This window comes from Perca flavescens, chromosome 23, assembly GCF_004354835.1.
Source record: "Perca flavescens isolate YP-PL-M2 chromosome 23, PFLA_1.0, whole genome shotgun sequence".
Classification (NCBI taxonomy): Eukaryota; Metazoa; Chordata; class Actinopteri; order Perciformes; family Percidae; genus Perca; species Perca flavescens.
Genome location: NC_041353.1, coordinates 8,262,401 through 8,287,746, shown reverse-complemented (window position 1 = coordinate 8,287,746; position 25,346 = coordinate 8,262,401). Strand labels below are relative to the sequence as shown.

General features: G+C 41.9%; 1 protein-coding gene across 1 annotated transcript; it reads right to left on the bottom strand.

Moving 5' to 3' along the window:
- Positions 1-1,209: 1,209 nt before the first annotated feature.
- On the bottom strand, positions 1,210-25,138 carry gnptab (N-acetylglucosamine-1-phosphate transferase subunits alpha and beta). Its single transcript, XM_028570315.1, has 21 exons — positions 24,780-25,138; positions 24,082-24,167; positions 23,543-23,662; positions 22,996-23,046; positions 21,014-21,216; positions 20,140-20,204; positions 18,768-18,902; positions 12,313-12,474; positions 11,672-11,851; positions 11,124-11,294; positions 10,847-10,970; positions 10,546-10,758; positions 8,200-9,287; positions 7,393-7,592; positions 7,074-7,293; positions 6,336-6,449; positions 6,131-6,216; positions 5,938-6,036; positions 5,670-5,837; positions 3,773-3,863; positions 1,210-1,727 (listed from the first exon to the last, which is right to left on the bottom strand). The coding sequence occupies exons 1-21, from the start codon at positions 24,939-24,941 to the stop codon at positions 1,656-1,658; spliced, it is 3,810 nt and encodes a 1,269-aa protein (XP_028426116.1). The 5' UTR covers positions 24,942-25,138; the 3' UTR covers positions 1,210-1,655.
- Positions 25,139-25,346: the final 208 nt, after the last annotated feature.

The window sequence follows — 25,346 nt, the reverse complement described above, 5'->3', positions numbered from 1 at the left end:
CTTACTGTTAAGTACAGTACTTTAGTATACGTACAATGCTACATTCACTATGACAAAAACACCAAGATGATGAACCAAAGCACATTTTATTTTAGTCAGAGGAGCCACAGTAAAGATGCAATCTGAGAGAATCCCATTTTACAGATATGTTACTCATCGCCTCGCCTGCTGGCATCGTATATCATATGACTTTTAATGGCAGTTGGTAAAATGCTGACAGCATCTAGAAGTCACTTCCAATTTTCTCATTATAATAAAGAACTTTGTAAAACTGACATTCAGAGGGAAAAGTTGGAGCAGTTGGCGAGCACTGTCTGAGGCTATGTTTACATTCTGCGGCATTCAACTTCCGATGCATCAGTCGCTGTGCTCACTGTTACAATAATACAATCAAAATAAGTTACAGAACATGCTGAGGGAGGGGGGGTCTGAATTTCAGACAGTAGCAAGCCTGTTGAGTCCCACGGGGACATGCATACAGGTGGCTATGAAAGCTGTAGTATCACTTACATGTAGCTACAACAATCACTTACATGTGTACCATATTAAGATATAAATTATTATCCTACGTCCCATTCGTTCTCACTGTAAATCCCTAGATCAGGGTGTGATGTGGCCAACATTTATAGGAAGACATGTAAAAAAAAAAAAAAAAAAAAAAATACTGGAGATAAACAAAAATTTTCAAACGGGCAGGAATGAACAATGAAGGCACTTCAAGTTTCATGTTTTTAAAGACAACAAAGATATAGAAGGAAACACTTAATACATTATTTTAGTCATCCTATATGTACTTTTTCTTTCACTTCTTTAAAATGAAGCCATAGCACACACAACCAGAGCTGCAAGTACCGATTCTTTTCATCCACTGACCTTTTTTTTTTTTCTTCAATTAGTCAATTCATTGTTTTGTCTATAAAATTGTATTTTTTGCAAATAAATTTTTTGTTTTACCAACAGTCCAAAACCCAAAGATAAATCAACTTTTGAGGATATAAAAGAGTGGAAATACTCACATGAATGAAGCTGGTAACCGCTAATTTGAATCAAACAATTAATTGATTAACAAATGAATTACAGATCGATTAATCTGCTAAACAGTTTGACACACACACACACACACACACACACACACACACACACACACACACACACACACACACACACACACACACACACACACACACACACACACACACACACACACACACACACACACACACACACACACACACACACACACACACACACACACACACACACACACACACACGGCGTGCTGCTGCCAAATGCTTTACACTTTAACAGCACATCAATCAATGACATGGTGAGGGTGGTGCAGTATGGAGGGAGTGTTTGTTTGCGTATGTGCAAAAGTCTCAGATGCCCCCAGTCGAGGAATCGAAGAATTACAGGCTTCTTCTTCCTGCTGCCATTCCTTTCACCGGCCAGCCCCATCCATCATCTTATGAAAAATGTTTCATCACCATTTCACATGAGTCTCTATCCTGTGTCTGTGCCGATGCAACACGAGCACAGAGGACTTCAGATTCCCGTTTCCACCCAGTCCCCCGGTCTGAATCCTCTCTACTGAGCAGGAGAGAAAGGGTGGAGGTTGCTGAAGTGCAGAGAGGAGAGGGAAGACCAGCTTTCTTTCACACCCGCTCAGGGTTGCTGTCCGTGTTCACCCTGCGTCTCGGGAACAGCTTTCGCTTCAGCAGGATCAGCTGCAAGGAGAGGGAAGTGGGAAAATGGCATAGTTAGAAACAGCATGCAACTGGAAAGAGGAAGAGCAAGAGGATGACTCATCAGAGAATAGAAGGGTGGGGATGTTGACACCTCAAGCTGTTGTTCAACATTTTGGGAAATACACTTAGCTTATTCACTTTCTGAGAGCCAAGAAATGACCCTGTCATAGAATACTGTGCAACACCGGCACATAACCAAACATTTTTCACTTTGTTTTTTGTACAAATTAAACAGACACATTTAGATTTATTTCCCTTCAGACAGAGCCAGGTTAGCAGTTCCCCCCCCCCCCTTTGCAGTCTTTATGCTAAGCTAACCATGCGTGAAGTGTAGCATCATATTTAACGGACAGATACAGAGGCTTATTCACACCCCTTGAACTTTTCCACATTTTCTTACATTACAACCATAAATGTAAATGTATTTCATTTGGGATTTTATGTGATATACCAACACAAAGTGGTGCATTATTGTGAAGTAGAAGGAAAATGATACACGGTTGAACATTTGTTTTTACAAATAAAAAAACTGAAAAGTGTGGCGTGCAAAAGTATTTAGCCCCCTTTACTCTGATAACCCTAAATAAAATCCATTGCAACCAATTGGCTTCAGAAGTCACCTAATTAGAAAATAGAGTCCAAATGTGTGTAATCTAATCTCAGTATAAATACAGCTGTTCTGTGAAGGCCTCAGTGGTTTGTGAGAGTGAACATTAGTGAACAAACAGCATCATGAAGCCCAAGGAACATACCAGACAGGTCAGGGGTAAAGTTGTGGAGAAGTTTAAAGCAGGGTTAAGTTAGAAAAAAATAAATATCCCAAGCTTTGAACATCTCACGGAGCACGGTTCCATCATCCGAAAACGCAAAGAGTATGGCACAACTGCAAACCTCCCTCCGCTGAAAATATATATCTTTCATAAAAATACCCATCACGGAATGTTAACGGGGGGTTGTTGGTCTCTAAATGTGTATTGATGTGCAAGAGTATTGATTGGTCAGTAGGCTGTGCTTTTACACCGGTTGATCTCTAATATCCAACATAACCTGCTCCCGAGACTCTGTGTAAATGGTATCAACGTTGTCAAATAAACCTATTTACCAAAATGTTGAACTACTCAGATGATCAAGATTTGGTTACTCAAACGGACTTTGACACCAAATTCCCGTCAGACCTTTTGTAACCCAAGAAAGCAAAGATAACCTTAGAAGTAGGACGGCAGAGTAAGACCACCTCCCTCTGGAGAGAAGACACTTTTGATCTCTCTAATCTAAACTCTGCAAAGCTGACTCAAATGTCTCCATCTTAATACCTTGAAGAGCAATACAGCCGGGCTCACCTGGTGCCAAAAAGACATCAAAAGTCTGTTTGTGTGTGCGCTGACGGAAACACTGGACAAGTCGGACACATTCTTAACTGGGTTCACTGGTCCCACGGGTTGCTATGGGGGAAATTCTCCTAAGGTCACTGCAACTACTAAACTTTCTTTAGGTTTACTGAGGAGAAACTGGAAACCTTTGGATTAGGGAAGCACCTGAAAACAGCTCAATGTCAAACCGTGGCAGAGTAGGATTTGTTAAACATTTCCTGGCATTTGTTTTAATCTCATTCAAGTACCAGATGGGAAGAAATTTGACAGGAATAGTGTCCAAAACCACTATCCTGATTTAATTCTTTCGCTATAAAGTTCTGCCAGCGAGAAATCCCACTTATCTGGCAACAAAAAGGTTAAAGCAAACACAAGTACTGTCTGATCCAAGTCAGCAAAGATAGACAAGCCTTGCGTTTCGCAGAGGACTGCTCGGCATCATTTGTGTAAAGTCAGGTCCTGGCTCAGGCGGTAATACTGGCACGACACATGAGACGGATGCGCCGCCGAGTGGAACTTTGGTAGGGAATGCCTGAATCATAGCTCAAGTGTGAATCATGGAAACGGAGAGGTGTGTCTGTGAGTGAATGTCCTGTGTGTCTACATCTGAATGTGTAAATAAAAACGGTGTGTGGTCCGAGACGGACACACTACCTGTTCGGCAAAGAAGGACATGATGGTGAAGACGACTAGTGTCACGAGGACACAGTGCGTCCAGAACTTCAGCTTGTCCCGATACACTCTCCTGGGGAAAAAAAAAAAAAACACACACACACATTTCAGTTAGTTTTAAATAAAGAAACTGAAAACTTTTGTTACTCCATCAGACAGCAGCTGGTGCAGAAACTAAATTTGGCACTGGAGGGGAGGCTATTTATGCTGTGATGTAACAAGAAGGAAACATACAGTATGCAGAGGGCGGCAGGGTAACAGGGTGACAAGGTGACATCACCCAACGCCATCTTCCCGCTATTTCACTAACTCAAAGACAGAATTGGGGGCTGGGAGTCAAGGGTGGAGACGGGAGGCTCAGCTGTGTGATGATCTTGCAAGTATCTTACAGCTAGCGACTGATCTGAAGCGCCTTGGTCTAATTTTAAAGCCTCTATGTGAGGCTGGATCGTTGACAAAACCCCTCTAAAGCCCCTGAGGGATTCCCACTGCTCCAACCTGGCAACACTCGGCCCCGTGTGGTGACAGCCACAAATTCTTATCTCAGGCTGTTCGGGGGCTTGATAGATTCCCAGGTCACGTGCAACAAGGACTCTGGTACAGTGCTGGCATTTGTCATTTTCAATCATTAGATCTGTACTGTCTGCAATTGATTTATAAAACGACTTGACTCATCGACAGAAAATGAACAGGGATCAATACTGATGACCTACAAATTGTTCAAGTCACTTATCAAGCAGAAATGGTTCTTCAGGGTTAGGATTTACAGCTTTTCTCTGTTTTATATCATTGTAAACTGAATCGCTTTGGGTTTTTGGACTGTTGGTCGGACAAAATAAGCATGCTGAAGATGTCCCCTTGGTCTCGGGGAACTTGTGATGGGCATTATTTTTGCTATTTTATAAACTATTAATTGATTAATCAAAAAAATACTGCCAGTAAAAACAGCCTAGCTTCACTAGGGCTGAGAGATTAATCGTTTTCATATCGAAATCGAGATTTGAAAGACTGCAATTAGCTAATCGTGAAGACCGTGATTAATCGAGTGTGCAATATTTAGTTAAATGTTTGGTTTTTAACATTTTGTATTCCTTTTTTATTATTTTAGGCGATTTACTGTATTTACTGTAAGTTAAATGCTGGAATAATGTTACATATCACAGATTTTTTTCCAGAAATGTCCAATTTTCCATGGAGTTTTTAATTTATTTTTTATTACTTTATTTAACATGAAGGTAAAAACTGAGGCACATCATAAATGTCAGTTTACAGAAAAGTACTGATTGTTTTTTTTATTGGAATTGGGTTTTTTTTTATTATTATTATTATTATTATTATTATTATTATTATTATTATTATTATTATTACTTTAGCTTTTGTGATAAATGTTCTGTGTTTGGCTGCTCAATGTTCCATGCTTATTAAAAGAAAAACATTTACTTCTGGCAATTTATATCTATGTTCTCATGCTAAAGAACATAGTTCTCAACATAAGAATATGGAGCAGTTTTGATGGTGTCTCATGTTATAATGCTCAATGACTAAAACTTACAAAAATAAAAAATAAATGTAAAAGAATATTTGCAAATCGAATCGTAATATCTGGCAGAAAAATCGCAATTAGATTTTTTTCCTTCAGCCCTAGGCTGTACTAGGCACAGCGATGCTTTGAGCTGAATGCTAACATGCTCACAATGACAATGCTAACATGCTGATGTTTAGCAGGCAGAATGTTTACTATGTTCACCATGCTAACGTTTGTTAATTAGCACTAAACACACAGTACATTGCTATCGGGGCTAATAATAGTTGCAGCCTCAGTAGCAACTTTCGCTCAAATTTCAACTGATCTTAATTGTCTCTAAACTTCACATCCTACCATTCCTGGAGCTCTTCCATATGCAGGAATCTGTTGCGATACTCTCTTGGCAGTTCAAACTGGGACGGCAGCGGGAACATGGACTCATAAAAATCTCTCAGCACAGCTTTCACCGTGGCAGCGTCCTTATGGCTGTGGTCGATGTTATCATTCAGACAGATAAACTTCCTGTTAGGGATTCAGGAAAACGCCGATGTTAGTACAGTTTAACAGCCAGTACGGTAAAGAGGTGAACTTGGGTTGCACCACATTTTACAGTCTTTCCCACCTGGGATTCTTCCTAATGTCATCTAACTGGCCCACCACATGGGACACATTTGTCCGCACCATCTTGAAAGCTATCTCCTCCTCTCCCATGATCTCAAACCTGTCCAACAGAGCACATGTTAGCAGCAGCAACCGTAAAGCTATCTGAATTTTAATACATTTTCAGACGGAATAATGGCACTTAAAGATCTCACTTGTACTTATTCTGGTCTCTGAAGGCTTTCTGGATGCGTTCTGTGATGGGCTTGCAGTGGAGGACAAGGCCTTTTGTGACAGGAGGCTGTGGATTGAAAAAAAGTACAGAATATCAGTCAAATAAGGCATAAAATGTCTTTCAAAAACTTTTCATATGCAAGTGTTTTAACAGGAAACATGCTATAAAACTCAAGTATGGCTCACCATGCTGGGGTCGTAGTAGGCCTCCTGAGTTGGGTTCACCAGGTGGAGCTGGGTCAGGTTAGTCGGGAGAGTCTTAGAGCAGTTTATAAACATCTGCTCCAGGCCGGTCAGGTCCTAAACCGCAAGAAATATTGTAATCTAGTATCTGACAAGTCTCAAAGCCTTACCCCTATTTTCCCGCGAGCAATCGCTGCCATTCAAGTCAATGCTCGATATTCCACCAGCCGCGCCACAGCGCGTCCCAGAAGTGTGCGTGAAGCAGCTCTCCGCTCCGCTAAAGATACGCGGCAGGTCTATTTTCACGCGGGCCGTTCAGACAGCCGTGCAGGAAGTGAAACAGCGAGACTCTCCAGTCAATTCACTAAAAGACACCCCCCAAATATCGTTTATGTCTCCTTTACAACACCGCGGACAACGGGAGACTCATCTTGGAGATTGAAAAACATAATATGACATCACAGAAAAGAGAAGTCATGGAGTTTCATTGCAGGAGTACTTGGAGTGGAAGGTAGATACTAGCTTAATAAACACGGATTGTTCTGTAAAGGACTTGTAGAGACAATATAATCTGCGAGTCGGGCAGCAAAGACGCTCCGCTTCCGGGACGCTCCCGGTGTGGTATGGCGCGTGGCGGAGACGGAGCAAAATTGGAAACGCAGCCGGAACGCAGCACAGACGTGCCCGGTGGAGGATCAGAGTTATGTCAGGGAGAGAAGATATATCGAAGCGAGGACCGACCTGGAGGCTGAGGGGCAGCTCGTGGATCCTTGTAGCGAGGGTTCGAATCTCCCGGTCGGACAGGACGCCTGAGTGGTCGGTGTCGATCTGGTCAAACACCTCGGACACGTTGAGCTGCTGCTGAGCACTCATCAGAAAGTAGAAGTACGAAAAGGCAAACTGCATGTCCTCTGGGTGACGAACACGATGGCCTGATGTCTTGTCAAACTCCTGTGGGAATCTGAAGAAAAGAGCACGGAGCAGTTTGAAATGTCGCCTCTTCAGGAATACCTAAAAAAAAACAAAAAAAAAAAAACAACACAATCTGTAGCACACTCACGTGTCCTGCAGCTCCTGCATGATGAGACGGTCGATCATGTGAGGCATGTGTGCAGGTACTTTGCGCGACGTGAATCCAAACTCGCCGTTGAGCAGCTTGTTGACGTAGCGCAGCGAGTCAGCAAAAGTGTCCTGCAGCCTTCGGCCAGTGGCGCCACCGTCAGTCTCATACGACAACTCTCTCTGCAGACGTTCTTCTTCCTGTAGAGTCAACACAGCAAGATTAGTAGTTTAAAAAGGTCCCATGGCATGACATTTTCACTTTATGAGGTTTTTTAACATTAATATGAGTTCCCCCAGCCTGCCTATGGTCCCCCAGTGGCTAGAAATGGCGATAGGTGTAAACTGAGCCCTGGGTATCCTGCTCTGCCTTTGAGAAAATGAAAGCTCAGATGGGCCGATCTGGAATCTTCTCCTTATGAGGTCATAAGGAGCAAGGTTACCTCCCCTTTCTCTGCTTTGCCCACCCAGAGAATTTGGCCCACCCATGAGAGAGAGACATCATGGCTTTCAAACGAGCAAAGTGGCAGTTTGTCAATGCCACACCCCCACCCTTCACCTTGCCCCCCCCTCTTTCTCCTCCTCAATAGCTACAGAAATGGCACATCCTAAGGAAAGCTCATTGTGGGACTAGCTCTAGTGGCTGTAATTCTGCACCAAGGCTGAATTTCGGAAAGAGACTTCAGATCCAGTATTAGGGGACCACTAAGGCCTATATAAAAGCATCCAAAAAGCAGCATGTCATGGGACATTTAAGAAACCGAAATGCGCGACTAGAAAAGTAGAAGTTGTCGGCCCCCCTTCTTACCTCAAGCACTTCCTGGAAGTATTTCCTCCTCTCCCACGGCAGGAAGCCTCTGTCTGCGGAGATGAAGTGTTGGAGTCTCCTCCCGACTGGAGCTGGTCCTGCGGCGTCTGCTGCCTCTGCCTGACTCTTGGCGCTCTTGGTTTTGGAAATGCTGCTCAGCAGTTTGGAAGTCATGGGCCTCTCGATCGCAGCATTCAAATTGTAATGTTTGGGAGTTACAAAGTCTTTCTCGTGCTTATCATCGATGTGGACTGGGATTAGAGGAGTGACAGGTTTTTCCTGCACAGCCGTGTCTTTCCATTTGGACTTGGACATTTCTTCTTTTGAGTTTGGATTTTCCTGAACGATATTTCCAGCTTTCTCTTCCACGGGGGCTTTCCCTTCCAACTGCTCTCCCTCCAAGTCTTTGTAGGGCTTTCCCTGGCCCTTGGCTGCCCCCTCATTAGCCAGATGTGAACTGACAACCTGCTGCTTTTGAGCCAGTGTCGCGTAAGGTTTTAGAAGTTCAGCCTTTGTGAAGTTATAGCCCTTCATGGTGATGTCACCGATCAGAAGCTTCTCCTCCAGCCTTTGCAGCTCACTTTGCACAGCGGCTGGTAGAAGGGACACATTAAGTGAAGGCACTTCTATGACAACCTGAAGTTCACCAGGCGGCCTCTTCTGGATATTAGGGCCCCGTTTGTCCTCAGGAACGTCTGACAATGGGACCGGCGGCTCTGGTGTCGGGGTCGGCTTCGGCTCTTTGCTGGCGTCTTTGCTAGCAGACTGGGACACATTAGCCTGGGGCACCTCGCGTGTGTCGACCGCTACGCTGAAGCTCATTATGAACTCGGTTTGGTCTTCTCTCTGGAAAGTGAGATTGTACTGGATCTGGGTGGCGTTGTGGCCCGGATGGAGCAGCAGGTGAATGGTCTTCCACTTGTTGGCGACGGAGGTGTGGCGAAGCGCCGGGTTGTCGCTGACGTGGGCCTCGGAGACTCTGCGAGCCAGTCCGTCGAAGCTGAAATATGGCCTGGTTTCACCTACTGGGAGGGTGTACAGACTCTGATCCCTCAGCAGGGTCACGTGGTGCAGCTCGCCAAAGTGCTCTACAACAGAAATGAATGCATTTAAAAAGGATAAGGCTGGCGGTATTCTAGATTTTAGTTACAAGCAGCAAATCCCATGATAAGACCAAAACAAAAATTGCAATAGTCTGTCCCAAAATACTCTCAAAGCTTCCTTCTTTTTGGCAGGGCTGCACAATTAATCACAATTTTATTGAAATCGCAATATGGATTGCAATATCCAAATTGCATATTTGTTAAAGGCAAAATATGTATCAAACAATTCTGAATTAATATTGTAGTGCTGCAAAGACTTCCCAGCCCACAAATCGTATCCTACAATCTTAAAGAGCAACTACCGTTTTTTCAACCTGGACCCTTTGTTCCCATGTTTTTGTGTCTAAGTGACTGATGGGAACAACAATCTTTGACTTTGGCCCAGTATTAAGCGAGATCGCTACAGTCGGCAGCGGCGAAACAAGCTACAATGTAAGTTAATAGGGAAATTGTCCAGTTTCTATTTACCTTCACAAAAGTGCTCGTTTTGCCACTGACTGTCTCAGATTAATTTTCTAGTGTCTGACAACATTATGGAAAGGATTACTAAGGAGGTTGACCTTTCTGTAAGATCCTTTTTTTAAACAAAGAAATATCCCCGAAAATTGCGTTCACTAAACCCACCAGACTCGCTAGTTTTGGTTGAAATAAACACATAGTTTACCGATTTCCATGTGAAAATATGTTGGCTCTATACTATTATGTACACGCTAAACGTATTGCGTTTTTAAATGGAGTCTGGTGGGTTTAGTGCTAGCGACTTCAGAGCCGTTTCTGGTTAAACACAAAGGTCTCAAAGACGTTTTAAAGGTCTATCTCTGAAGGGATCCTTTCCATAATGTTGTCAGACACTTCGAATATTAATCTGAGCCGGTCAGTGGCAAAACGAGCATTGTAGCTTGTTTCGCCGCTGCCAACTGTAGCGATCGCGCTTAATACTGGATCAGTGTCAAAGATTGTTGTTCCCCCCAGTCACTTAGACACAAACACATAGGAAAATAGGGTCCAGGTCCCGGTTCAAACAAACGGTAGTTACCCTTTAAGAAAAATCACACTACAGTATAATAATTTGTTTTATTTTAATATTTTTCAATGAAAAGTAGAATAATGATGCAAAAATGATCATTCCTTGCAATATTGCGAATCATATTGCAATAACAGTCAAAATATCGTGCAGGCCTACTTTTTTGGCCTTTCTTGTTGGTCTTTTTATTAACATAGTTTGAGTTTGGATTTAACTCACCTTGGCCACAGTCTCCCACATCAAAACCACAAGAGAGAACATTGCAGGCCTGGTCACAGAACTTGTCTGCCAGCCAGGAGTTGGCACAGCCTTGATTACAGTACGACGTCCCCCCTAGACCTCCGAGGCCACCTGCAAACTGCCACATCTGCGCAGCAGCTCCGGGCCCGCCACCACCGACCCCAGCCACAAACCGACTGCTCCCCGCTGCACCTGTCAGAGAAAAGGGACAACTTATTAGACATGAATGAAACCAATTAGCTCGTTTACACAGGAGAGATGGTAGAGTTGATCCCCTTACCGAGGCAGTCTCCTCCATCCCAGTCACAGGCAGAGTTGTTGCAGGCTTTGTCACAGTACCCATCTTTGATCCAAGATCCTGGGCAGCCCTCAGCACAGTTGGGGACAGGCCAGGTGAGATACACCTGCAGGGAGGTGAGGAAAGAAAAGATTACAGGCCAGTGTGTAGTCAAAAAAATAAGCCATCTCAATTTTGCTTGGAAGTCTGTACACTGTATTTATTCAGCAAACTGCAGCACACATTTCAAAATGAGCACTTTGTCATGTTGCATTCACACCTTCTGTCCTTTTGAGTGACTGTAGAAGTCGTCCGGCCAGACATCTCTGCCAAACATCACATCATCATTGAGGTAAATGAACTTTTGGGAGAGCCCTGGGATGCGGTGCATGTGGGTCTCTATGGCAGGGGAGCTGAAAGTGGGAAGGTGGCTGTCGTTCAGGAAGATATCCTGAAAGTCAAAGAAAACATATTTACATTAATTTAGTATTGAAACTAAACATGCAATTTCCAACAGATACAAAGCATAGTTTATCTAAGTGCCGCGAAAAGAGATTTCAGGAAATTAGTTTGCTGATTTCACTGTATAAATCCATAATTGTATGTGCTAGATTAAGCTTGTTAATATAAACATAATCAGTCCAATTTAACCATTAGTTTTTAGCAGGGGTGTTCAGGCCGGAATCTTTCCTATTTAAAAAGTTGGTGGTTTTCTGTTTGCTTTTTAAGACATTGCATAGGGTTAGGAGTCCGTAAAAAAAAGGCTCGCCACCCATCCCTGTATAAGAGTGCAGTGCAGTGTGGGAGAGGTCGAGCCTTATAATTTACCTGATGTGTGACAACTGTAACTCTGGGGTTATCCAGGTTAAGCCAGGAGGGAATCTGCCCGTTAGTAACTATGAAGATGTGTCGCACCCAGGGGGCATGTCTCTCCACAGAGCGCAGCGAATAGCGGAGCTCCTCGTTGTCCTCGAATCTGCTGGCTGAAACATCTTCATCCTGTTTGGACTGGAAAGGAAAAATAAATATGTAGCCTTAAAGCTATAGTGTGTAGTTTCTGTCTCTCCCATGAGGAATTCCAAGTAATGACAGCAACACTGTCGGCGCATCCATGTGATAAAAAGCCCTACGTGATTGCGCATGCTCCCCACCCCTCTTCCACGCAATTGCTAGTAGCCAAGGAGGACAGGGAGGATTAAAAAAGAAAAAAAGATGGACTCTACAGAAGAGGTCATTATCTTCACTCGAGTTTCTGCGTGCGAAAGTCGCCGGACAACAAAATCTTCTGAACATAGCCATACTGAGAAATACAGAGAAGGTCTTGTTAGCTTTGTATCAACTCATTTGGCAATGGCTTGAATGTAATGGACGTTCATTAATATCAAAAAGTTACGCGCTAAAGCTAATCTCAGGGGTTATTACTGCTCATTATGAACAGGTAACAGGGTTTCAGGAAGAACCGGTCGTACCTGTGAGATGGCAGTGAGGTCCCAGAACAAGTAGCCAGGGCTGATGGTTAACTCTTTTCCATCCAGGGTCAGGTTCTTTTTAGCCTGCTGGGTCAGATCAGTGAAATCCTGCGGGCTTTTCAGGTGGAGCAGGACGATGCTGGCCTCAGAGTATAACTCAAACTGAGGGACAAATAAACATATAAACAGTAAGGTGTTGATTGCTTGAAAGAGTACTCCAGTGATTTGTAATTGCATTCTAATAAAGTAGAGGGACTTATTAGATGCAGACTAAATAACAAGAATGGTTAAAAATACTTTGGTAAAAAAATACTTTTGTCCATTTACCAGATACCTCTAAACTTACTGCTTAGCAAATGCTAGCATGCTAACATACTTTGAAAGTGGTGAATATTACCTGCTAAACATCAGCATGTTAGCATTGCCATTGTGACATGTTAGCATTTAGCACAAAGCACCAATGTACAGTTCAAAGGGCCCCTAGCATGGCTGCAGACTCAGTTATTAGTTTACAGTGCAGAAGAATAACAAGTTCAAGTGGTTCAGTTATTGCCCTCCACTGACATATGAGAATTTCAAAGTACTACTTTTGACTTTGAGTATGAACCAGACTGCTTTTAGTTAAATATTGTTTCCAAACTCAAAAGATCCCTCCAGAGTCTGTGTCTAGTAACTTCACTGTGAAATGTAAAATCAGAGGAGTGTCCCTCCAAGTTGAATCACCACAAAACACAGTGGGAACATCTTAAACAGCAATTTCTCAGAGTTAAAGTCCCATGCTCAGCAATGTGGTTCAGCGCCAGTTGAGCAAGTCTTGTGACAGAGACCTTCATCATGTGACAGAGACCTTTATCAGTCTGTCATGGGGACAGGAAGCTTTCTGGAAATCTGGGAATCAAAATGACAAGACTGACCGGGTGACCTCTGACGCCTCAACTCAGTCATTTCCTGTATCTGTGTTCACCAGGTGATCGCCACTGCCCCGCCTCTTTAGCAGACTGGCGGCAGGGCCCGTGTGTGTTGATTCCAACGGGAGAAGTGAACGTGAACACATTTTATGACAGATTCTTTTGGCCCATAGTCACCAAAGTAAATATTGGACCCATTTTTTTTTTTTTTTTAAAAAGCCACATATCTCCCAAACATTCTGACACCTGACACAGACGGACACATCAGGAGAAAATTAACTTTGTTCGAGATCGGTTTCTGTCTCAGCAAGAAACTCTCGTGAGATCTGGCGACACAGATAAGCTCCTGTTCGCGGACGCCCTAGCAAAACTAATATTCATAATGCTGATAAAGGCTTTTGGCTGTGAACATATCTAATGTGAGCACAAAAAAAAAAAAAAAAAAAAAAAAAAAGATATTACGTTCACTACGCTTACAAACGAGGCCACGACCACTTAGGAGACAGGAAGTGTGTACCGTTTTCATACCACAGTGCAGCGTGTAATGCACTCTTTAGTTATAGAGCAATCTTTGCTATTATGCCTGTGTGGGGGGCATCTGCGGGCTGCTGCAGTCAGAACGACGTGTGTGTGTGTGTGTGTTTGAGTTTTTAAAGAGGTGAGAGTTCGGAAAATTCTGTGATCTCATCTTCTCCATGCGGGTCATAAAAGGTGGCTCTCCGTCTGATCTCAGGAGAGCTATGCGAGGCATCGGAGGATTCTCTGTGTGTGTGTGTGTGTGTGTGTGTGTGTGTGTGTGTGTGTGTGTGTGTGTGTGTGTGTGTGTGTGTGTGTGTGTGTGTGTGTGTGTGTGTGTTAGCCCTGGCCTTTCCCATTTCAAACAATCTGTCTCGCCTCTCTCATCTCTTTAAACTCTAAGCTTGCCAGGAAAAAGACTCACCGCAACTCACTCCCATCATCCCACACTGAACCCAAACATCTCACATGACCTCGACTCCTTTTGTTTTTCTCCCTGCTCCTGTTTTTAGGTGAGGAGGATTAGCTGTGTCTTATAAACCCAGCGGGGAGCAGCCAGTAGACAGCAAGCCCCAGGATCACATTGCCATCTTTATTATAGCTCTCCTTATAGTCCTGATAATGCCCTAACACACGGACACAAAGCTGAGGCGTGTGGTGGCCTGCATGTGTAAACTATTCTATACATAACCCCATGGCACATGATTTGTTTACTAGGTCACAATGTAAATTAAAACTGAAATTAACATTTCTTCTTGACAAAACAAGTAATCAGTTACCAAGTAAAAATATTTCAAACATTTTCTGGTTCTAGCTTCTCAAATGAGAGGATTTGCTGCTTTGTTCTTATTATATCAATGTAAAGCGAATGTCTCTGGGCCGTTTACCCTCAGCTCGGGGACATTGTGATGGACATTTCTCCAACATTTTATTGTCTATATCAAAAGGCCTCAAACTGCCAGCCTGGGGGCAAGATCCGGACAATTTCATAATTTAGAATTTTAATGTTTAGATTTTATACATCTGGCCCACAAATTGATTTAAGTTGAATGCAGCTAAAGTTACTCCTCACCACAGTATTAACATGTCTCGTGTGAGTTTTAGTCTCCACATATTATAAACTGATCACTGTGGCCTGTATGTCACTGCAGAGGCAACAGAACATGTAATTAGTCTGGAAAGAAATTGAGTTGACACTAGGCATACCAATTATCCTCGTGGTGAGTGATCTGTTTAAGCAGGTGGATTGACATGTTGTAATGGCGTGCAGCACAATAGGCCGTTACATGGGAGCTGAAGCTGCGTCCTCCTGCAGCACCTGTTGTTATAAGGTTGGTCTCAGTCTTGAAATAAGCCGTAGGCCATCTAGTTTTCGGTGTGTACAACCAGAACATCCACATATTACACTTCTGTCTTGTCAACCGTAGATGAAAATCATATTGAAATAGCCTGGTCCCACATATCTGTTTCAATTTAGAAACATTTTCATCCAATAAGGAACTTTGTTTGACAATTACATGTTTCTCTAAGATTATAGAGTCACAAAAAGCAAACTAACAGAACTAAATAGCAAAAAAGCAGTGGTGGGGCATCAGACAGACCTGACAAAACAACGGTCCCACATATCTGAATCAGAAAACATATCTGATATGTTCGGCAATTCAAATTAAAAGAATCAATGAAGTGAAACGAAATGGCAATTCAGTCACATTATTATGCTTATAATGAAGATCTTAATAAGACAAACTAGGTTACTTTGACATAGGTGTAACCATCTATTTATCAGATTAACTGATACGAAAAATAATCGCATATTTGCACTCAAGTGTGTCTAAAGTTTCACAGTACGTTTTGCATATGAACTGAGTGACATGTACGTTTTATAATCTAACAGAATGCACAGCTCAACTGCACATACATTTTCTTATATTTATTTTAAATATTTTTTATAAATTTGGAACTTGTTATGCTTTACACTTCTTTTTCTATTTCTTCTTTTTACTCTTATTCCAATAATTATTCTATATTGCACACAAGCCTTTTTAGCACAGCCTCGAGAGTGTGGCACAGCACATATTGAGCAATACAAACTTTTCAATCTTGCTTCATAGCGGAGACGAGACACCGCGTGGACAACCGCAAACATAAGAATACACGCTAATGCAAACACATCAGCAGGCTTGCACACAAACACTGGGGGCAGATGATCGCGGTTGTGGGGCAGCTTTCATCACTATAGCACTCGGTCTAACACCAGCTATAAATACCCGCCGCCGTCTCTCACTGCTGAACCTCTCCATCCACACTATGCGCACCATCCCTCTTTCACAGAATCGGCCCGGCGACACTAGGAAACACCTTGAAACCCAAACTGCGCATTGTGTGGTGGCCCGTGTAGTTAAAAGCCTTCCAACCTTACACCACACACACACACACACACACACACACACACACTTTCCATCCTGGACTCTGTGCGACTCCAGTTCCCAGTGTCCCATCATCTCTACTCCCACCACAAACACTCCATTTTTAATGCTGCAGCACCTTTTCCAGCTTGTTCCACTCATAAAACATACAAACTGGACTCCAGGTAAAGCCAGGCATACATAAGCATGTATGGAGATGACAGGGTGTGTCCAAGAGTGCAGGAAAAGGTCAGTAAAATCCTTGTGACCTTTCAGCGTGCTGGCTGGCGCCGCGCCACTCCAAACAGTTGTTCTTAACCCCCGCACCGCCAGCTAAGGTTACAGCCCGAATGCCGCCGGCTATTATCACATGAAACTACCAGGCTACGCCGCGGCCAAAAACCTGGAGATAAATGCAGGGAATGATGGGACAACTGGGTTTGGTGATGACATGTGTAACTGACATATCATCAAATCACAGAGTTTACAGTGAGTCTGAATCAGGGTATCTGCAAGTTTGTTTTGGAGATCTTTTTAGTGCTATTTGCAATTGAGATGAAGACCCATTAAAAAAAAGAAAGTCTAAACTTCATTCATTTTTGGAAGAAATGTATTGTTAATTAGGATTCTTCAGTTATGCCCTATGTGTTTCCTGGTGTAAGGGAAAAAAAAAAGACTGTATATTCTTGTATACTCCATGCCTAACATTAGCATACAATAACCAACTTTACAACAGTGGTTAAAAGAATTATCAAGCCTACTTTCTATGGATATATTTGCATTTGCAAAACCTTACAAATATGATAGGACCATTCATAAACTGACCCCATGGAGACAAGAACATTAAAATACAATGAAATTACTTACATAAAGATTTGAATAAACTGTGCACCCTCAGTATTTTTATTTGAGTTGTTCAGTTAAATTTTTACACATTTGTCTGCGGTCTTTTTGATCATATTCTTATTCCTATTAGCTGCAACAAACAGTTATTATCATTATCAATTAATACGCTGATATTTTTTCAAATTGATCATTTGGTCTATAAAATGTCAGTAAGTAGTCAAAGTTGAACTATTTGAAATTGCATGTTTGGTCTGACCTGCAGCCCAAGACATACAGATGTTCAGTTCACTCTCTTATAAGACTAAAAATCAGCAAATATTCACATTTAAGAAGCTAGAACAATTTTTGCATAAAAATGTATTCACTGATCGATGAATTGACTTATTGTTTCACTTCTAAGATACAGTAATGGGAGAGTTTTTTTTAAGACTTTGACTTTAGGACAATACATTGTTCATGCTTCTGAAGAGTCCTCTGAGTGTTGTATAACAACTCTGTTTTGCATTTCAAATACACAAAAGGCAGCTACAAAAGATGTTGTCTAACCCATTCATTCTAATCAGCCACGTGAGTAGATCATGGGAAGACGGGACAAAGAGTTGACTCGCGCCTGTCCTGCCTGTCTGCTGGTCTGACACGGTCACTCAGCTCCAGGCCGTTTTGTTTTCTTTGATTATTTCAGAGTAATCCACGCTCGTTAGTGGCATTCCTCGCTCTCAAAATATAAAGCAGTCTCCTGATTAGAGAAAATTATTAGATACACAAGCCGCCGAGCTAAACAGAGGGCCTTTATCCGCATCACAAAATAACCGTTTAAAATAGAAAAAGCCCATATTTAGCAGGACACCGCAACCTCCTCTCCAAGGTGAGTTAGATATTTGTGTTTGGCCCTTTCTTAGATTACGCTGCTGCAGTGATGTATAAAAATATCTTAATTTGTGCAGACACACAAATACAGTATACATTGATAGTAAGCAACATGTTCAGCACTGTGATAGCACACTGTAAGAGTGACATCTGGTGGCAAAGTTCAGTTCTGTTAAAGGTGCCTATTATCTCGTCGGTGAAATGATGCACAGTCTCTGCATCTACTTAGTCATTATTATAATAAATAAAAGAAAGCTAACGTGTAACTCTGCCACCTGCTGTTTTGAAACCAATATATCCCCCTTATCCTACATGTAGTAGATTTTCGACATTTGTCTGAGGTTGAATTTTGGGGGGAAAAAAAGATCCTTAAATTGTTAATATTAGAAAAACAAACATGAAAAGAAGAAAAAAAAAATAAATAAAGTATTCTTATATTTTCTAGTTCTTTACCAAAAGGCAGAAGATGTGAGAAATAAGATAATTTCAAAATAAAAGTATACAAAAAAAAAAAAAGACAATGCATGAATCTTGTAGATGTTAAATACAAAAAAAGGATATTCATACGATCAAAGTCTCTGCAAGAATCTCACTTCTACTGCGTTTCAGATTTACAGTTCCTCTGAATAACTAAATAAGCAACTACTTGCCACAGTTTCCCCATCGACAACTTCTTTTACATCTTTCCTCCTTTTTCCTCTTTCAGTCTTTCAGTATTTGGATCAAGTAGCTCGTGAAAATTCAGGCAGTAATGAGAAAGCTAAAACTGTTATATTAATGTGTCGGATATTTAATCAACATTTAGGTAAACCTAAATATCGGATCGGCTGATACTGACGGACTCGGACCGGGAAATCCCTAGTAATAAGTCAAACTGAATCCATCTTCTTTGTGATAAAGAAAATTGTTTTACCTGTTTGATCTTATTGGTTATGACAGAGGGCAGTTTGACTCTCAGCTGCTCCGTTTCTTTAAAGGAAGCCGGGAAGCCGCTGAGGTAGGCCAGAGACTGCATGCGGATCAGACCCGGAGCCTCTTTATCGGTCGTCTGTAAAAGAAAACACACAAAGAGATACATGTCAATGTTCCAAAAAAACTAGGCATGCACCGAATCGATTTTTGGGGTTTGGCCAAATACCGAATCTACTGGTTAAGATTCTGCCGAATCCGAATCTGAATACTGAATCCTACTCCCATCCTCAGTCCATTATGAATGAAGTTAACAACATCCACAGCAGTGTATTTTTATCCTTTTCTGTCCTTCCTTTGCCGTACCTGAAGTTGCTGCATTCTGGCTGCTGTCTGGAGATTCCTTCATGCACCACTCATATTCTTTCAGATGCTTCATACGCAAATGTTTTAACAGCGGCGATGTTGTGAATTGTTTAGGGTCCTTGCCACCACGAGACAAATCGGCATTGCAAATTGAACACGTAGCTGGACTTGAATCGCCTTCTTTTGACGGAAAGTACTGCCAGACAACACTTTTTCTGCTCACGAGTTCCATTTCCACTTTCTCACAGCCGACTGCATTGAACGGTCCACCTACGTAAACACCTTCCCGTAATCAATGGCGGCGCCATTACATTGACCAGCGTAGCGCAAGTGTAGGGTTCGGTGGGAAAAAATTCCACCGAACCCCGTCAAAAAGCCCAATATTTGGCCGAATCCTTGATTCGGTGCATCCCTACCTCGGCCTATTATTCTGTGACCATTCAAATGATTTAGGGCTGTGCAATTCTTTTATTTATTTTTTATTTACGATCCCTATTAGGTTGTTACCGTAGTAAGAACTATTCATCCTGGGGTCCACACAGAAGACAAAACAATCAACGTTACTGATACTTCCATATTGTCAACACAATAAATAAATGCTGTATAATTAATAATCCCACATTATCAATAAAATACAGTTCTACTCATACCTTCCCATTTCCTTCTCAACAAACGTTCGACACAAGTGACCATTGGACACGTTGCACCAGCGTACGCTAGCGTCTGTACTTAAACAACAGAACATTAATCCACATTCACATCCCCACGATCATAGGTAGTTTAAGATGCTTATTTTTTGACTAATTGGTAATTTTACTCCCTTTTTTTTTTTTAAACTGATCAAACTTGTAATCAAGCAATTGACATGTACAAAAGAGGATAGGAGGATATGTCAAGGATATCGGGCATATATTTTAATACAGTTCAACATGCATTTAACAGTTAATATAATAATAATAATAATAATAATAATAATAATAATAATAATAATAATAATAGGTATAACTCACCAGGTAACATCTGGACACAGAGACTTTCTGGTCTTCCCTTAACACATCTGTATAGGCTTTATCAGCTGTAAAAAACAAACAAAACAATGAATAAATAGTGAGCAAAACAAAATCTGCAGGTCCATCAGTCCAGAAATCTAATGCTTATATATATATTTTATTTTTGGCTTTGTGTATTGGACATTTTAGTTCATTAAAATGGTTAAACACATGGCCGGGTTGGTTCAGTAGTTGAGCAGGCGCACATATACTGAGAGATTTATGCCTCGACGCAGAGGTCCAGAGTTCAAATCCGACCCTGTGACAATTTCCTGCATGTCTTCCCCCCCCCCCCCCTTTCTCACCAAGCTCTCCTGTCAAAATTAAAGAAAAAAAAAAAAAAAAATCTTTAAAAAAAGGTTAAACACTGCTCACAGGGTTCAGCATTAAGCAGCAGATAATGTGTTTAAATGCCTATGCAAATAAAACAAAATCACATTTTCACTCCATTCATTATTTATGCTGCTGCAGTTACTGACGATACAGATTTTCCCCACAGCTGCAGCATTCCCATGTTATTCATTAACCGCACTTCAAATAGCATCTTTTGCATTGTAAATCATTTTTCATACCTCAGTGATAATATGCCTGTTGGGTTTAGTTCATTGCTCTCTTTGGAAACTCACTGCCCTTGTTTGTTGCTGGAAACTGTATGTATTTCTAATGTATTTATTTTCTAGCCCTCTTTCCCTTTCCTTAAGTGGCTCTGCCGCTTGTCAGGCCGCCATTGTAAATAAGAACCTGTTATTAATGACGTGCCTGTAAAAAATAAAAGGTGTGGACATTTTCTGATCTCTTTAAACGCATGCTTCGGAATTTTTTTGTGTGTTATTACCTTCAGCCTGCGAATGGAAGACAACGACAGAGACGGTGGTGGACGGGTGGAAGGGTTTGTTCATCAGCAGCAGCTCTTTGGCAGCGGAGAAGGACGGCGAGAGTGACGGTAGCTCTTTGAGCGTGATGTTGGCTGGCAGAGCCGGGTCCAGGGCCAGCATGGGCGCTATGATGCAGTGGGACAGCAGGCATTCTGGCTTAACACTAAAAAAAAAAAAAAAAGAACATCCTTAAATGTTTCACCTTGTGCTCTCACTCTCAGATAACCCCCTCCTCTAACGTTGTAGTTTTGCACAGAGATGTGAAATTAGTCAAGTTCACACGTTCAGTAAACAGCTTCCTTTTGTGGAAATGTTGCATCGAGTCCCCCCTTTGTGTCTGCGGTTAAAACGTTTTGAATCATGACAGAAAGAGGGCAGGGAGCAGACGAGAGAGACGGGGGCCCCTTTGCCCACCTAACATTTTGGCGGTGAACACAGAAAATCCCTAGCTAGAACTCGAGTCTACATTGTGTGTCAGCTTTTAAGATTCCCATTGCCACCAAAGTTGACCATTTGAGTCAGTGCGCGCACACACACACACACACACACACACACACACACACACACACACACACACACACACACACACACACACACACACACACACACACACACACACACACACACACACACACACACACACACACACACTTTACACACTTTACACTTTACTTTTGTCTCCTTGTGGTTTAACCCACCCCAACTTCCTGTTTCAACATCAAATTCTCACATTGCTTTTCCTTTGTGTCTTTAACAGCCATGACCTAGTGGTTTGAAGTGCCAATGGGTCCGAGAATTACTTCTAAAAACATAGATTTACATACGTTTAAACGAAAACTGGCCATTGTAAGCTTGATAAAAAGGTAGAATATGCGGCAGAGCTGGATTGCGTTAGGCTGTATAAGTGTACCTAATAAGTTATAGATTTATAAATCGGACGATATAGATTTTGCAATACTTTTTATAAAGTGGTAGCTATCCATTTCATATCTCTTGCCTCTGTGGGGCAATGTTTGTAAATCAATGAGCATGATTTCATTATGGGAATATTGGATTTGCATATGACTTCTGTTAGGGATTTAGTTTTCAGAATGAACCACAATCAGACAGTTCAAATGGCAACTTTATCTGAAAAACTGTTTCTCCGTTTATTTCCTGGGAAATTTACTATCTATCTATCTATCTACACAATAAATAAACTGAGTTACCATTTTATTAGGCAAGCTAAAACATGCAGTCTGGTTGTGGTTCTGTTGAACTGGATTGCACTATACAGAAAGGTGTTTCTGTTATTTAGCCTACCTTCATTGACATTCAATGGACTAAATAAACTGGCAACTCTAGTATATTATGTATATTTTATGTATGTATGTATGTATGTATGTATGTATGTATGTATGTATGTATGTATATATATATATATATATATATATATATATATATATATATATATATATATATATATATATATATATATATATATATATATATATATATAAATAAAACTTTGTGACCTATGTTGGGTTGGGTAACCTGGTTCCACTATGGAACCGGTAGGAATCGAACCGCATTAGAACGCAAATTTCGGTTCCTCATTTCGGTTCCACTTAATGTGTCGACTGAAATATATTCCCTCCATCGCTCCGAAACGGATGTAAAAATATCACACTTTCTCTGTAGTCTACCATTAGCTAGCTAGCGTAAATGTAGGCTACTTTTAAAATGCCATATTTTACCTCTGGACTCACCAAAACGGACGTAAAAGCATATTACGGCTACCACATCTAGAAAAGAGCCTTTCTTTGATGTCAAAATTTTCAGTTTAGGAATCAGAATCGTTTTAAAAGTACCGGTTCGGCGTCGGAATCGTAAAAATCCAAACGATGCCCAACCCTTGACCTATGAGGCCCATCACACACCATGGACATATCTTCAGACTCACCTCTCTTTTGGCACTTCAGTTGTCTCACTTGCATTTTTCCCCAGGCGTTCCCTGTGTGCCATAAAACAGTGAATTCATAGGATTGTCATCACATACTAGAACAGCCACACTGTACAGCACTGTATTATTTACAGAGGTCAGTAGGGTCCAATAAACAGAATAACTACACTACTTTAACATGCTTTTTCCATGCAACCAGCTGAAAGAAGGAGAACAGTTCAGAGACTATAAAAACAGGAACTTTCTCCTCAGAATTATTCTACCCTTTGATCTAAGATTCACTCTTCCTCTGGGGCAATGTGTGAACAAGCCAATCAGAGTAAAACAATGATAATGCTACAGCTCAACTTGTATGCAAATTCTGACTGTATTCAGGGGAAAAACTGAATGCACTGGAGTGTGTTTGCACCATATCACTATATACTGCAGGGCAAGACTTTCTGCAGAAAAATAAAAACAGTACACACACTGCAGTGCCATTCATTCTACCTAACCATCAAGCTTCGTTGCGCCACTGTATTTGCAGAGACAGTGGAGTCACCGCTACCTCAGAGCCCTGTGTTCCTCCTCCAGTTGCTCTTTGACCGTCTTCAGTTCCTTCAGCAGAGCCATGTCTGTGCCGTTCACCCATGTGTACACTACATCAATAGGCATGGGCAGACAGAGCCTGCAAAAAGAAACGCTCACATCACTCACTGACACTTTCCTCTACCGAGTCAGAGTTAGTTTCTGTTCATGCATGGTTACACCTCGGCTCCCTTCTTTCATATTATCTCAAGGAAAGGCTACAAACAGGCCTGTGTGGTGCGAAGGAAGCCTTTTGGAGAAAGTGGGCACACTCATTTATATTTTCACGTAAATATGATAAGATGTTTTACTTCTAAAGCCCACCCAAGAAGATTTTGCACTGTTACTGTAAGTGCAACGATAACAAGGTCAGCTGTAGACGGCATGATGTGTATACGGTCCAGTACAGGACATAATGACGGGGTGACACAATAGTGAAATTCATGGATTTCTTTTGCTGTTTGTTGATGTGTTTGAATCACCCTTCATTAGGGTGAACACATGCTGTCCTTTCCTCACCTGCTTTGGAATGATTTCCCACCTACATTGTCTCTGTAGGAGTCAAACAGCACATGATACCGGTCCCGACTCCACTCAACCACCACCTGTATGGAGAGGAGGGGACACCAGTGATACAACACTCTAGGACAAGGAGTTGCTAATGTTGCTACATCCCCACACAGCCAAGGCCACACCAAACCACACTGGAAAACAGGAAGTGCTCCTTGTTCAGCCATGTTCTGCACAGGTAGACACCCTGTGCAATAAGACTTAATACAATATCTGAGGGGGTCTTTAGCGCTTACATTTAACACATATTCAAATATCACAACAAACCATGTGATAAAAAAAAAAAATCCCACATTCCATTACAGCTTTGGGTGATATTCACAAATCATCCTCAACAAAAATGTGCTAAAACGTGGAGAGCTTAGCAAGCCAATGGGAATCAATTATTTTACATAGGTCAAATTAAGTGAGTATTTACAGTGCCGAAGTAACATGAACACCCTAAAGAATCATATAACGTCTGGATTAAATATCTAAGGAAACGTAGATTTGCTGATGAGCTAGATCGCTTTAAAAGAGCCGATTTTTTGAGTGGAACCTGGTGGGACGGTGCCTCGTTTGCTTCACAGCTGTCGAGCAACTAACGTTAGCTAAACAAATCGGTTTGCCATTAAGTGACTGGAGTTAAGAACACAGAAGAAGCTCACCTCTCCGAACTGAAAGGCGGAAACTATCATGAGGACGATCCCCCCAAAGCAGAGGTACAGCCCGTAGCGATGGGACAGACAGGTGTACGTCTGCCTCTGCAACAGCTTGAGCACCGAGTTGACGACTACCATGGTTCTCCTTATCGAAGCATATCGCTTCATTCATTCAAAACACAAAAAAAACGCAGGTTTAACGCACTAAACAAAGAAAGTAAACATCACAGGAGACTCGGATCTGTCAGCTGACCACCAGCCAGACTGGTGCCGACACATAACGATCACACATTTCACGCTTCTTCTGTGGTGGTGACGCTGCTGTTCTTCATCCATGCTGCCGCTGCTTCTTCTGTCGCCCTCTGGTGGGGAGGAGCAGTGTCCGTGGTGCCTTCAGGGTCAACAACAGTTGCCTATTTAGGGTTACACATCCAGAAGACAAGAGAGCCACGTCATCGTTAGTTTAAAGTCGTGTGTCGTGTTTGTTTCCTGCTATCAAATGTAAGTCCAATATTAATTCTCTTGTCAGCTCTTTTGCTCTTTAACCTACCAACTCTTGAGCAAAATAGCTGG